The sequence below is a fragment of the Cryptotermes secundus genome, unplaced genomic scaffold, assembly GCF_002891405.2.
Source record: "Cryptotermes secundus unplaced genomic scaffold, Csec_1.0 scaffold2219, whole genome shotgun sequence".
NCBI classification, from domain to species: Eukaryota; Metazoa; Arthropoda; class Insecta; order Blattodea; family Kalotermitidae; genus Cryptotermes; species Cryptotermes secundus.
The window spans coordinates 1-13,731 of NW_019728522.1; the positions used below are offsets into that span (position 1 = coordinate 1).

At 36.4% G+C, this 13,731-nt stretch overlaps 1 protein-coding gene across 1 annotated transcript; it reads left to right on the top strand.

Annotated features, from left to right (window-relative positions):
* Positions 1-313: 313 nt before the first annotated feature.
* On the top strand, positions 314-13,725 carry LOC111865280 (cathepsin L; the record flags this gene model as incomplete). The annotated part of the gene is made up of 10 exons (XM_023853180.2): positions 314-525; positions 2,622-2,726; positions 3,781-3,882; positions 3,991-4,198; positions 7,719-7,870; positions 8,242-8,338; positions 9,112-9,377; positions 10,092-10,185; positions 11,263-11,336; positions 13,318-13,725. Coding segments are annotated over 10 exons (1,385 nt in total), but the record flags the coding sequence as incomplete, so codon positions are not given.
* Positions 13,726-13,731: the final 6 nt, after the last annotated feature.

The following is a 13,731-nucleotide window of genomic DNA, read 5'->3' on the forward strand; positions in this document are numbered from 1 at the left end:
AAATTTGTGCTCTACTGTAGTCTCCAGTATGAGTGTGTCATGAAAGCTGTATTTCTTCTTTTAAATAGTATGTGTTTATTGCCATAAGCTATATGTATCTTATCAGCTGATGTTTTTGACATTGCAGAATATGATAAATGACTCATGATCCTGTTGCAACAAATAGCTCTTTATAACTGGCCTAACTAAATATGATGCCTTCCCCAGTTACACTTGGTGACACAAATTTATCCAGTTTCCAAAATGATCTATGTATCATATGTCTCTCAGACAGTGCTCAATATGATAATCATATAATCTGTTTCTTGGTTCATTTCAAGAACTCATGTGACATACCTTTTTCAGGAATTATCACCAAATAAAGCAAAAAAGCATACTGATGTTCTGGTAGGAGCACCAACTGAAGCTGATGTCAGTGATCCTTACATTCAAGATATAGCGAGCACTGCTTTAGCTGAAGTTGACAGAAGATCTAACGCACTTTACAAACAGAAAGTTGTTAGGATTGTGGAGGCAGAAAAGCAGGTAAGTTAACTTTTGTTCTTAATGTGGAGCCCTTCAGAATATATAAGCAAATGACTTATAATCATTAAGATGGATACTGATATATTGGGTTTTCGGACTTTATCCATCGTCCTGGTTTTTAAGATAACTAATAAAAACATGACGTTTCGAAAACTGGATCTGTTTCCGTCCTCAGGTGAAGGAAAACACCTATTCTGTTGGGTCCGTTAGAAAGAGCTCGCCAGATCCAGTTTCTGAAACGTCGGTGTTTTTATTAGTTATCTTAAAAACCAGGACGATGGATAAAGTCCGAAAACCCAATATATCAGTGTGTTATACACCATCGTCAGAATCCTATAGTAACTAATTAAGATGGATGTAGTGATTTAATGTTCCTCTTCTGACAGTAGGTAATAAGTGATAGCATAGTCATACCAGGATAGCTTTATGCTTGCCTGCCTGTCCAAACCAATGTCATGTGTGACCTATTTAGTATAATTTGCTCAAAGTCATGTTGCTGGATGTTTATGGACTGTGATATCTTGTGAAACATTATTCTTTGTTTGAATAAACATGCTTTCCTAGCCATCCTTATATTCACAGAAGTGAAACAGTCTTATTTTTTAAATTTGTGTCTTCTTTGACTGCCTTTTGAGGCAGTGTTGTGCTATAGGGCCTAACATGTCAACCTTGTATAGAGCTATCAGCTGCTCACATGTATCTCAAATAAATGAAAATAGGTTTTTATACTATCACCAGACTCTAAAAGTATTAACTAGTAATTAGATTTACCGTGAGTAAACAACACCGATAATGCTATGGAAACTTGTAAGTTTGTTTCCCCTGTTTCTTTTCCATTTTATACAGGCCAGTAACATCTTCCAGTGCCTGACCAAATCATATTTTCTTGGGCCATCACAAGGTCTTGTTCCCCCCGCCCCCTTTTTCTTTATTGCTAGTGGGGTGGGACTAAGTCCCTTGTACTGTGGCAACTTCTAGCCTATTGTACCGGCCCCAGATGATAGGTGAGGGTGATTGTGGAGCAATTGGTGGAATGAAGATTGGCAGGGGAAACCGAAGTACTCTGAGAAAACCTGCCCAAGCGCCACTTTGTCCACCACAAATCCCACTTGATCCCAGGACTAAACGCAGGTCACCATGGTGGGAAGCCAGCGACTAAGCGCTTGAGCTATGGCGCAGCCATTGTTCCTTAGAATTTGATTCTAATTATCTTCTTCAGACCCTTCTTTCCATTCTCTTTACTTGGCCAAACCACTATACTCTTCTAACCCTATTAACCTTTAATGACCAAATGTTATATATATATATATATATGACGCAAGCAGCACCCCGAGTTGACCGAGTGTTATATGTGTGTGTGCGTGCGAGCGCCCGCGCGTGTGCACTCTTTGGGAATGCTGACAGTTTGACCATGGGTTTGAAACCAAAACAAACCTACGTAAGGTCATGTCAGTGGTTCATTCCTTAGCTGTGAACAATGAAATCGTTTATCCCGGTACTGGTTTCGATACTATTTACCTTTAGATATGACTGTTTATGACCTGGTCAGCCAAATATAGCCCAGCTTTGTTTCAAGAACTGATGAGGAAATATTCATCGGTGCTTGCATATGAGTGCTTCCAGAGCCTTCAAGGAAGTGTGACACATTCAAGGATTGGTTTTCAGTAACGAATTATCAGTTAAAAAGTCTGTCAGACTGTCATATATTTCTTTGCATATCATTTTTTGTGTATATGTAGAAAATTTTATTGTCTTTAAGGTTGTTTTTAGTTTGTATTTCTATGTTACATAGAACGGAAAATATGTATTGTTTTCTGAAAGTTTGCAATGTTGATTAATTAGGGCTATTGTTTTCTGAAAGTTTGCAATGTTGATTAATTAGGGCGATTTAAACACCAGCCACAGAGGGCTCCCGGCAATTTAAAAGTCCGTCCGTTAAAGGTTAACAAATTTTGGATTTCAGTTTCTCTAAAAATTTTGTTTATAATCCTGTCCCACCTTGTTTTCTCCTCATTACTATGTAGAAATTAAATTTCCTTTGCATCTCTTGCACTAGGGATAGTGAATGTGTTAAGCACTTATTTATATTTTCCCAGGTTGTTGCTGGAGTATTGGTGCGTTTAACTTTGGAACTGGGATCCAGTACTTGTCGTAAAGGCCATGATACAGATATTGCTACTTGCCAGCTGAAGAATGATTCGGTAATGATGATGTGTATGCTGGTGTTTTGGTTATATGACACAGCCTCATTCCACATCTCCTTGCTCTTAATTTGCTTGTTGTGTTTTTGAGTTGGATTTTTTTCTCAGGGTAAAGCAGCTAGAGTGTGAAGCAGACTGCTTACTGTATGTGCTTTGTCTTCAGTTCTTCCCAGAAGACTGAAGCCGCAGCTTCCTCCAAAATGTTATCTATACAGTGAACCCTTATTATAATGGACTAATAGGAGGGACAGGATGTTATCGCCGATGTCTGCTCTCACCGAGCGAAGGGGAATTCACAGAAGTACACCATAGGCTACATAGCCAATACACGCAATGAACATGGAAACACACAAACATTGTGATCACATAAAGGTTTTTATATTTTGGTTCTTTTATTTTAAATGGTTTCCTAATTACAAAACCTTTTTAGTGCTTGAATAGCTCAGAAAATTCACATCTGTACACAGCCAGATTGTGTCTGTTATATCCAGCTCTGTTATAACAAAGGTTTACTGTATATATATGAAACTGTATGGTGGGATTTCTTCACATCCTGTCCACTAGAGGATGGAAATAATATCCATTTCCAAAAGGTTTTTACATAAGAGTCTAGAACTGTGAGCAAAGAGTATTAGCAGTGTTGGAGATAAGATTCTCATGACAACAAATATGCCCTTCCTTATTATAATTCCATATGGTGCAGAGACAATGTGAGAGAGCAAGCTTGCACCTTCTTCTGCTGAGTCTGCATATCTTACTCTTTGGTCCTGAGGATGGAGGTGATCTATTACTCCAAAATATGAGGTAGTCTCAACCATATGGTATTATAACCCAGAAGACAGTACTTTTCAAATTTTTATCAAAGATTAGTAGTGAACCATGATATCTACATATATGAATATTTTGGGAATTTTTTGGGGGGTTGGGGGGATTTATTATATAGGAATATCTTGTTGTTCTTAAGTCTTTATTGTGTAGTGGTTACTCCTGTAAGTGGATAGTAGCTTAGTGTAATTCGTGTTGACTGTATTTCCTGTGTTTCTCACTCTTTTAGAATAATCAGATATGTCATGTTGAAGTATGGGATCGACCATGGCTTAAACAGCGTGAAGTCAAAAGTGTCTCATGCAATTCTGTGAGGAGTAGACTGAAGAAAGTAAGTATTGATTTCCCTATGACAGAATAAGAAAAGAAATATTTAGTACATATTTTTTGGCAGCCAAGTGTTTCAGTCTCAATGTACAATTATTCTTTTCCTTCACAGAGATCATGGATTGGTGGTGGTAGCCATGACATTCACCTTGGTTTGTTTAATGAATTTTTAGAGAAGTACAACAAACATTATCGAAACAAAGCAGAATATAAACGTCGTTTTCACATTTTTCGAGCGAACATCAAGAAAGTTGAACGTTTGCAAAAGACCGAACAGGGCACTGCCATATATGGGGCAACGCAGTTTGCAGATCTTACACGTTAGTACAGACCTGTAATTATGGCTTCTGAAATACATGTTGGATATTGTGCAAACTTTCTAAACTATAAATTTATTTCAGTTTACTTTGTTTTTCTTATTTTGCATTCATTTGTACTACAAACATTCTTCACCTATTCAGTATTTTATGACTGTGCATTATGTTAAAATATTTAATAATTGAATTTCCTTGGAAAACCCTCTTCATCCTCAGTATACTTATCTTTTCAGATATATGTATCTTTAACTGTAGTTAACATTTTCATAGGTGGTTGCCAGAATTAAGGAGGAGCATACAGTGATCTATCCTGGAGCTGAAGGCAGTAGGCTTCCTCTCAAACATTGCTAACTACTTTCTAGTCTACGCAGTGTAATAAAACCACAGTCTAAAATTATTTCAGCTGATTCTTTTTTTTTTTAATTCATTATTCGTTTCATTAATTGTGGTTTTCTTTTGTGTAACATAACGTAACTTCCATTCTTTTTTTTTCTATTGTTATGTTGAAAATTGAGACCTGACCTGCAAAGAAATATAAATGTTTATATGATGGTGTTTCTTATAAAAGTAGGAATAGTTTGCAAACTTTGGAATTATATTCTGTAGTCTGTGTTCATCCAGGATTGTGTGCATTTTGTGTACAATCTTGAACAATGGTCATGGTCAGATGACCTGTCAAAAGCCAGATTAATCAGAGTACTATATCTTCTGGGATGTTGTGCCATGTAGTACACTATAAGTCAACTTCTGCCACAATACATGATGACTCTTCATAGTCATTGCTATCAGAACCTGAACTCAAACATTTGTTAATGTAACTATTGAATTTCTTTATTAAAACCGTCACAGTACAACTATATTAAGGTCATTGCAAAGTTTGGCTCTGCTACATGTTTCGGCTACCAAAAGCCGTCATCAGGCAAATACATGGCCAACATATATACACCACTGAACTGCAGTACTAGTAAAATTGGATACAATAATTCATTCATTTATTTATAGTGCCAAAAAATCCATAGAGGCATCTGCCTCAGATATATAACAAGTCAATAATACAATATAACATATAAATATGCATACATAAGCAGATAGTCATCATCGTCAAAATTTAAATACTCAATACAACAAAACTACTGTACAGCAATACATTCCATATATCAAAATAACATTTAAAATTACATACATGATCAAAAGACCACCAAGATCCTTAATATAGTAATATAAAATCTATTTTCTTAATATATAATACACCTGTATCACAACAGTACTAGCACCCTTTTCCTGAGTATTCATTCCACAGTCCATTGCTTTCTAGCAATAGGCAACAGTGTTAATTTAAATATACATTTTAACTCTGTGATTCATACTCTTCTCTGAGTATTATTGTGATAGTTGAAGTCACAATGGGCTGGACATGTAGACTGAGAAACAAGAAACACACAGACAGTTTTTGTGGGAAAATTCCTTAAATAGTGACAAATTTGAACGCAGACAAAGATGGAGAGAGAACATTAGAATTGTTTCAGTAGTCTGGAGTGAGTCAGCATAGCATGAGATTGACTTCTTGTTGACATTTTTGAACATTTGGATTCNGACTGACTCAATGATATAAAGCATCACTTGAATAATTTTAATCTTGTTTTATACTATAACTTTCGTTTTATATAGTCTAATATATTGTACTTTTACGCCAAGTATTTTAATATAATTAATAATGTAACGTGGATGACACAACAGGAAGTAAGGGTCACATGAACTCTGCGGTCTTGTGAGTGATGTCACATACCCTCACTCCTTCCATCATTACGCTGCTACGGTAACAGACCAGTCAACATTCCGTCCCCCTCCCCCCACAGTGACATAACAAGGGGACACTGCTGGTAACATGAGGCAACAGGGAACGGTATAAAAAGCTGGCTGAGCAGTGTGTGATTAGGAGTGACACAGTGTGGATCGTGAAGTCGCCAGCCAGTTACTAGAGAGAGAGTAACCAGTCAGTTTCAATCTAGCAGTCACTGGGTCGGGTTGTATCAAGTGCATGGCAGTGACTACAGCAGAAGATACACTTTTGATACTGCAGATGGAAGTAGCTGTGTAATTGTGAATTGTGTAATTGTGAGAGCGAGCGGAATAAATTCGCTATACCCAAGATGGCGTGAAGTTATTTGTCACATGTCAAACACCCAACATGTGACAATTTCCGGGAGGGGGCTGTCCTGCGGTATCCAATGTTACTGGTACTGCAGTTCAGTGGTGTGTGTGTATGTTGGCCATATATTTGCCTGATGATGGCTTTTGGTAGCCAAAACATAGCAGTGCCAAACTTGCCACTGACCTTAATATAGTTGTGTTGTCACGATTTTAATAAAGAAATTGTATATTATAACAACAGGATGCATGAAATGAAAAAAAAAAAAGTAATTATTGACGGTAACTGCTAGAAGCTACTGTGTGCACAGTTATACTGTCTCATGGTATCAGAGACATCAGAATTCACATTTTATACCTGTATATGACAGGTGTTTTAATCCATATTTTATCATAACCCTTTCTTTATTTTCATTTTGTTTTCCCATCAGTAGGGGCACGTAGCGTAATTGGTTGCTGCAGTATGCTAGAAGCCGGAAGGTCACAGGTTCAAGTCCCGATGAGGTCATTGCATTTTTTTTCAATTGACCTAATCCTTCCAGCCACACTATGGCCCTGTGGTGAACTCAGCCTCTAACAGAAATGAGTACCAGGAATTAATTAAATAGTTTTCCTGGGGAGTAAAGCATGGCCGGCACGTAAGGCTGAGAATCTTGAATGAATGAATGTATGAGGGGTAGGCTTCTTGGCCCTTGCACCGCGACCTACAGTGGTCTGTTGTGCTTCCCCTTTTGATTATCCCCTCAGCAATCCTGTGCTTCAAATGAAGCGCAGGATTTTGTACGTGGGGGCGTCGAAATAGTCACTTGGTTCCATAAAGTATTGACCCAAGTGACATAATCTTAAATAAGCTAAGGCCTCACATTCACACAGGATATGTGTGGCTGTTTCATTTTCTTCTTGACACCTCTCACAAGTGGGACTATCACTTAGTCCCAGTTTGAAGAGGTGTCCTTTAAGATGACAGTGTCCTGTAAGTAGTCCCACCACCCATAGGCTGACAACCTTATCGCCATCTTTGAGCCAATTGTCTAGATAATGTGGGGCCCTCAATGTCTCACAACCCTCTGGGCCTCCATGGCCTGTTACAGGGATAGCTTTACTTACTTTTTCTCCCATCAGTACCTGAAGTTTGAATAGCTCATTGATAACCATGGCCAGATACAGGACAAAGACATAAATTTCATCTTCATTACCATGCCCAGACTGTCATCTTATTGAGAAAATGAGAACATGATGCCCACTTTCAAATATTGCTGTATGTCCCTAGTCTTCTACAGATATGAAGCTTGGTATTTATAATTTTAAAAACTGGTCTGTTAATGATTTTTAAAGTTCTGAATATTTTACTTTGTAATTGATCTTTGCTTTCCAGCAAAGGAATTCAAGAAATACCATCTTGGACTTAATCGCAAATTGAAAGTTTCCAACCACATACCATTGCAGGAAGCTAAAATTCCTGATGTTACGTTGCCAAAGGAATTTGATTGGCGAAATTACAGTGTTGTTACAGAAGTTAAAAATCAGGTATTTTTATCTTCTACTACTATTTCTCTGAAGTTTTTTAGTAAGCAGACAGTGAAAAATACTGAACTGTCACATCTCTGTTAGGGGATAATATCTTAGTTTCCATTCCCTCTCACTCTCCATGGACACACACAGTTTTCGTGTACGTATACAGATGGCATCTTGCTGTTCAAAAATGTGACATACAAAGAATATAGATGTAACTTAATCCACTGTTTAATAGAGAAAGGAGGAAAAGAGATAAAGATATGAAATTGATAAAGGGAAGGAATAATGGGGCAGAGAATGAAGATACAAAATAAATGAGTGCCATTGAACTTCAACAGGCTTTTTCCACTAGTAATCAATAATGTTTTGTTTTCTTTACACAGGGTTTGTGTGGTTCATGTTGGGCATTCTCTGTGACTGGAAATGTGGAGGGCCAGTGGGCACTTAAGAAGGGAAAACTGTACTCACTCTCAGAGCAAGGTAAGTTAAGTTATTCACACCTCTGCACATATAAGGCTTGTTCAAAACCTGTTCAGGGATTACTCTCTCCAAAGGAATAAAGGCCATTAAAAGTAGCCCCCATGGTTACTAAGGCAGGCATCCCAATGTGACAGCAGCTGATTAACCCTCTTCCTGGGTAGATGCAGGAGTAGCTGCACCTCCCCAGCCTTAGAAGTCTTTTTTCCAGCTAAAATATACAAACCACCATCATGTCAATGTAAAATGTAAGGCACTGAGAGAGCCATGAGATAGGTCATACATGTAGCATGCATGGAAGGGATGTGAAATGCATACACAGTTTTGATTGAAAAATTCAAAGAGAGGAGACAGCTTGGAGAACCTACACATAAATTGGAGTATAACATTAAAGTGGACCTTAAGAGAAATAAAGTGGGAGGTGAGGTGTATGGAGAGTTTTGGCCAGGAAACATGAAAGCTTTGAAGACCAAGTAATAGAAGGTAGGACAGTATTAAAATTCTTAAGAGAAATTGGTTGAACACAGGGAATTTCACCCAGGGTGAACCTTCATGTTCCAAAAATTGCTGTCAATTTCTTTACTAGGTCAGTGACTATAAGCTTCTCAAGAATGACTGCTCCATGGAGTTAAGTACTCACAGTAGATGAAATTTTCTTGATGGGGTCTCTGTAATGGATATTCGTTTTAGTATCCTTGACATCATAATATTACATTGAATTAACAATTTTTAAAATGTCTGAGGTGTCATCTTGAGTGTAAACATGATCTTTGCAGAGCTAGTGGACTGTGACACTTTGGATGATGGTTGCAGCGGAGGTCTTCCAGAGAATGCATATAAAGCTATTGAGTCATTGGGGGGCTTAGAAACAGAAAAGGATTACCCATATGAAGGTGAAGATGAAAAATGTCACTTTAAGAAAACTGATGCAAAAGTTACCATCCAAGGAGCTTTAAATATCACCAAGAATGAAACCCAGATGGCCCAGTGGCTGTATAAAAATGGACCCATCTCCATTGGTATCAACGCAAATGCTATGCAGGTGATAATTAGTGTAATTGTTTCTTATATCATTTTATTTGGAACATTTTTATGATTTTTCTGTGCAGGACTATTAATTTGGTGCCCTGAAATATTGTGTTCTTAAAATTGCACTAGCACTTTGGTAGAAGTTTAGCCATGTGTTGGAAGAACTTCCAACTTCAGGATCAAAGAGTAAGCCAAGCAAGTAGGAAGCAGAGCATGGGTTCCGATAGGAAGGGACACACCAGACATCTCTGCCCCCTGGATTTTTGGGAAAAAATCAAAACTGGAAAAAAGAAAAAAAAAAAGGAGTTGCTGAATATTAATACCACAAACTGAAAGTAGTAAAAAAACTTATTCTATACTGAATATTCTAGAGTGATCAGTAGCAATAGTCATTAGTGGCTCAACATAAGTTTTTAAGCAAATATCTGTGCCCCCCCCAAACCATAAACTATCCTGGTGGTGTCTAGCCTCTACATAGAAGGGTAACTCTGTAAGCTGTTCTGCTTGGGCTTACATGCTTTGCTTCTCTTTTCAGTTCTGAAGATTGAGGCGGGACATTTCTCTGCATTGTTGGTAAACGTCTTTCAGATGCATCCACCTTGAGAACATGCAATCTCACATGCCATAGTGTTTTAATGGAGTTAATAAGTTGCAAGTGAAGTGTTTGTGAGGTGTAAATTGCTTATCTGTTTTCATTCATATCTGAATTCATGCTGTTTTGTTACAGTTCTATATGGGTGGTATATCACATCCATGGAAATTCCTGTGTGATGGGGAAGATTTGGATCATGGTGTTCTGATTGTTGGTTTTGGTGTACACAGTAAGTAGGCTGGTTTACAGATTAATTTTCTGTTAGGTTCGTAATATAGGTACAATAAATTGTCTGAATGGAGTGCCTTATATTTCAACTAATACTTCATCTTCTCATCTCCTATTTGAAAACATAAGGTCATTTTCTTTGCTGTTGTTTTAAATGAGCATGGAACTTGGTCTCTTACTCAGGGGTGGGAATGGCTTCTCAGAACTAGGTAGATGCTCAAGGTTAGTAGAAGAAAACGCAGAAATACCCATCATATATTACAAGAAAGCTGTTATAGTGTAGGCTTGTGAATTTGTTTGTACCTATATTGTTGCTGGGATGGATGGTTGTGTCATCTTAAGTTACAGGAAGTATATTCCTTAAAATGAAGCGCCCAGGAACTAAGTAGACAGCTTCTAGCCATATCTACCCATCATTTCTATCCCTGCTGTCACTATCTTAATGAAAGAAGGAGGTGAGCTTTTGAGAATGGTGCAGAATAGTACAGAGCGCACCTGCAATACAGGCACTTGGGTTAAATTTTACCCTTATGGAAATTATAAAACATGACCATAAAGTACATGATAAGGTTCATAATTTAACCATATGGAAATTTAGGATAAATATTAAATAGAAAATAATAGTTATGTAGTCTTGGGGTGGATCCAACAGAAAACACCTTTTCCGTTGTTATAGCTCAACAGTACCTTGATTGTTGTTTGCTTAATTCATTGCTACAGGAATCTGTTTACCAAGTCATCAATGAATGCCTACTCTGGCTCCACTATTCCTGCTTTCAGGTGTCATGTCACAGTATATTTACATATATTTTTTACTTGTTACAGCTTATGTTTGACAGCAAAGTGACAGTGCTTATGGAATTTGTGTGAAGTGTGAATACTGGTAGCTGTAGGGAAAGTAAGGCGTAGTATTCAGACATGTATGGTTTTATTTTTGCAGAAACTTCAATTCGACATAGGATTCTTCCTTATTGGATTATTAAAAATAGCTGGGGTACATTTTGGGGGGAACAGGTAAGATTTTAACACTACCAATTACTATATATTTTTATCTCTCTTAATTATATTTTTCTTTCAGCATACCCACTGTTTCAAAAAGTGCTTCCATTTTGGATTATTAAGAACAGCTGGGGTGAGAATTGGGGTGAACAGGTATGCTGCCATATTTTGTTTCGTTTTTGGTCACATCAGTGATGAAATTTTATTGTAATGGGAAGCAGAATGTTTAAAAACCTCAGTTTTGGAATTGAAGTACAGTAGAACACTTATTATCTGAATTAGTTAGTGACATAGGTGGTTTGGATAACAGAAAATTTTGATAATTGGGTTAAATTCTTATCCACACAAAAATACATTATTGTAATATACTGTACTGTTATATTAAAAACTAAAAAACTTTCAAAGCAGGTAGAACATGAAAAGTTAATAAACGTAATTATAAATTAACATTTTCAGACACTTTATTTGAAATAGTCCAACACTGATGTTGGTTTAGCAGACACATTCCTTGGTTGCGGTGATTGAATTAATTGGCAATTTCGGTAATAGATATTCTACTGTTACATTCCTTTCAGTTGAATATATCATGGTTTTCATAAAAAGTAACTTTTAAGAGGAGCTTCCATGCACACCTCATCACTGATACCAGTCCTGCACTAAAAACTTTGCTCCAAATAACAAATATAACAATATTTCCTTTAAAATCTAAATAAGACACAATTTGAAATAATATCCCGGTTGTACTGTGCAATGTAAAGATGTGCTTGTTTTCCATATTGTATGCTTCGTAATAATAACTTGTTGACTAACATTGTCTCCAAGACATGGCCAATATCTCTCCCCAAACATACCACACCTTATTTCTGACATAATTAGAAGGCTGTATGTAGATTGTGCTTGTATTTAATCTTGTCATTAGCAGATGGCAGGTTTGTGCTCGTCTTTGTTCTTTTTTTAACCAAAGAATGCATTTCATTTATTCATATATACCAAATAATATCAAAATGTGAGAAAACGATGGCATAAGTGTTACTTGTACTATGTATTTGTACCTGCAAGGGCCAGTAGATGCCATATGAAGAATTCAGGGGGTTAATGATGCTTCATAACAGCAAGTGAAAGTGAACTAGTTGATTTGTTTCATCCTGGTCTGTCACACTAACAGTATTATAAAAGTTTAATTAATTCCATCCAGTGTGACTGGACAACACAGCGCGCCTCAAATATCAACAGGATGACACTAAAGAATCCCCTTCTGCAAACAACAGAACCACAAGGTGGTACACGCTTGGCTTACTTCAAAGACAAGAAATAAAAAGGACACGAACCAACTTGGTTAAAAAAAATTTAACAAAATCATTTTAAACATACTAATTGTAATTTATAAATATTTTAACGTATTAGCACAAGCCGCTGTAGTTGTTAAAACATTAGATTTGTACTCATTGTATCATGATAACATTGTATGTATATATTGACATTCACAAAACATATTGTAATAGTGGTTTCTAATTGTATTGGTATCCTTCTGAAGATGGTTTATAAGACCGAAACACGTAAAGGATAAAAGATTTAAAAAGGAAAAAACTTCATCAGTCACACTGATTGGAATTAATTAAACTTTTATAATGAATAGTTGTTTTGTAAGAAGTTGGATGATATTACCACTCTATGAAATGTGCAGTTATTTAAAATATTTATGACTTGCATGTTTTTAGTATATGAATGAAAAATTTATGGATACAGAGCATGGAATTCCAGTTGTCTGCTTGCTTGTTCTAATTGATTATTTTTGGTTTTTGGATAAATACTTCTCATACACACCTGCATTATTGTTATTAAAGTTATATGTTTATACCATAATAATTACATCATATAAATTTGGACCTTTTAAAATTAATGGATTTTTAATTATGAAATGTGTTACTTGGAAATAAAATTGATCCTTTTCGTAAATCTTGAGATGACTTAGAAACAACAAAATTGATTGCCAGATATATATTATTTTTCAATTTCATGCATCCTGTTGTGTTACAATATACAACTTCTTTATTAACCGTGATGGTTAATAAAGAAGTTGCAGATATATATTGACTCAATGTCTTATACACTGTTCATACATTCCTTGTCACAGGGCTATTATCGTGTGTATCGTGGTGATGGTACTTGTGGAGTGAATCAGATGGCAACATCAGCCATTGTGGGTTAAGGTATGGTACCGTTTAAGATGCAGATATTCGTTTGCTCTACAGATACAAGTTTCACTGTAAGACTTGTATGTTATACTCGTAAATGATATCTTGATTGTGGAAAATGTAATCAGATGGCAACATTAGCCATTCTGGGTTAAAGTAAGGTACCTTATAAGCTACAAATATTGTTTTCTTTACAAATGTAAGTTCCACTGTAGAACTTATGTGTTATGAATGATATTATCTTTTAGCTTGGCTATGGAAAGTTTTCTGCAAAACAGAATCTATGTATTGTGTTCCTGCTTTTTATATACATTCACATACATTTTAATATATTATATAAGGAACCCCCCCCC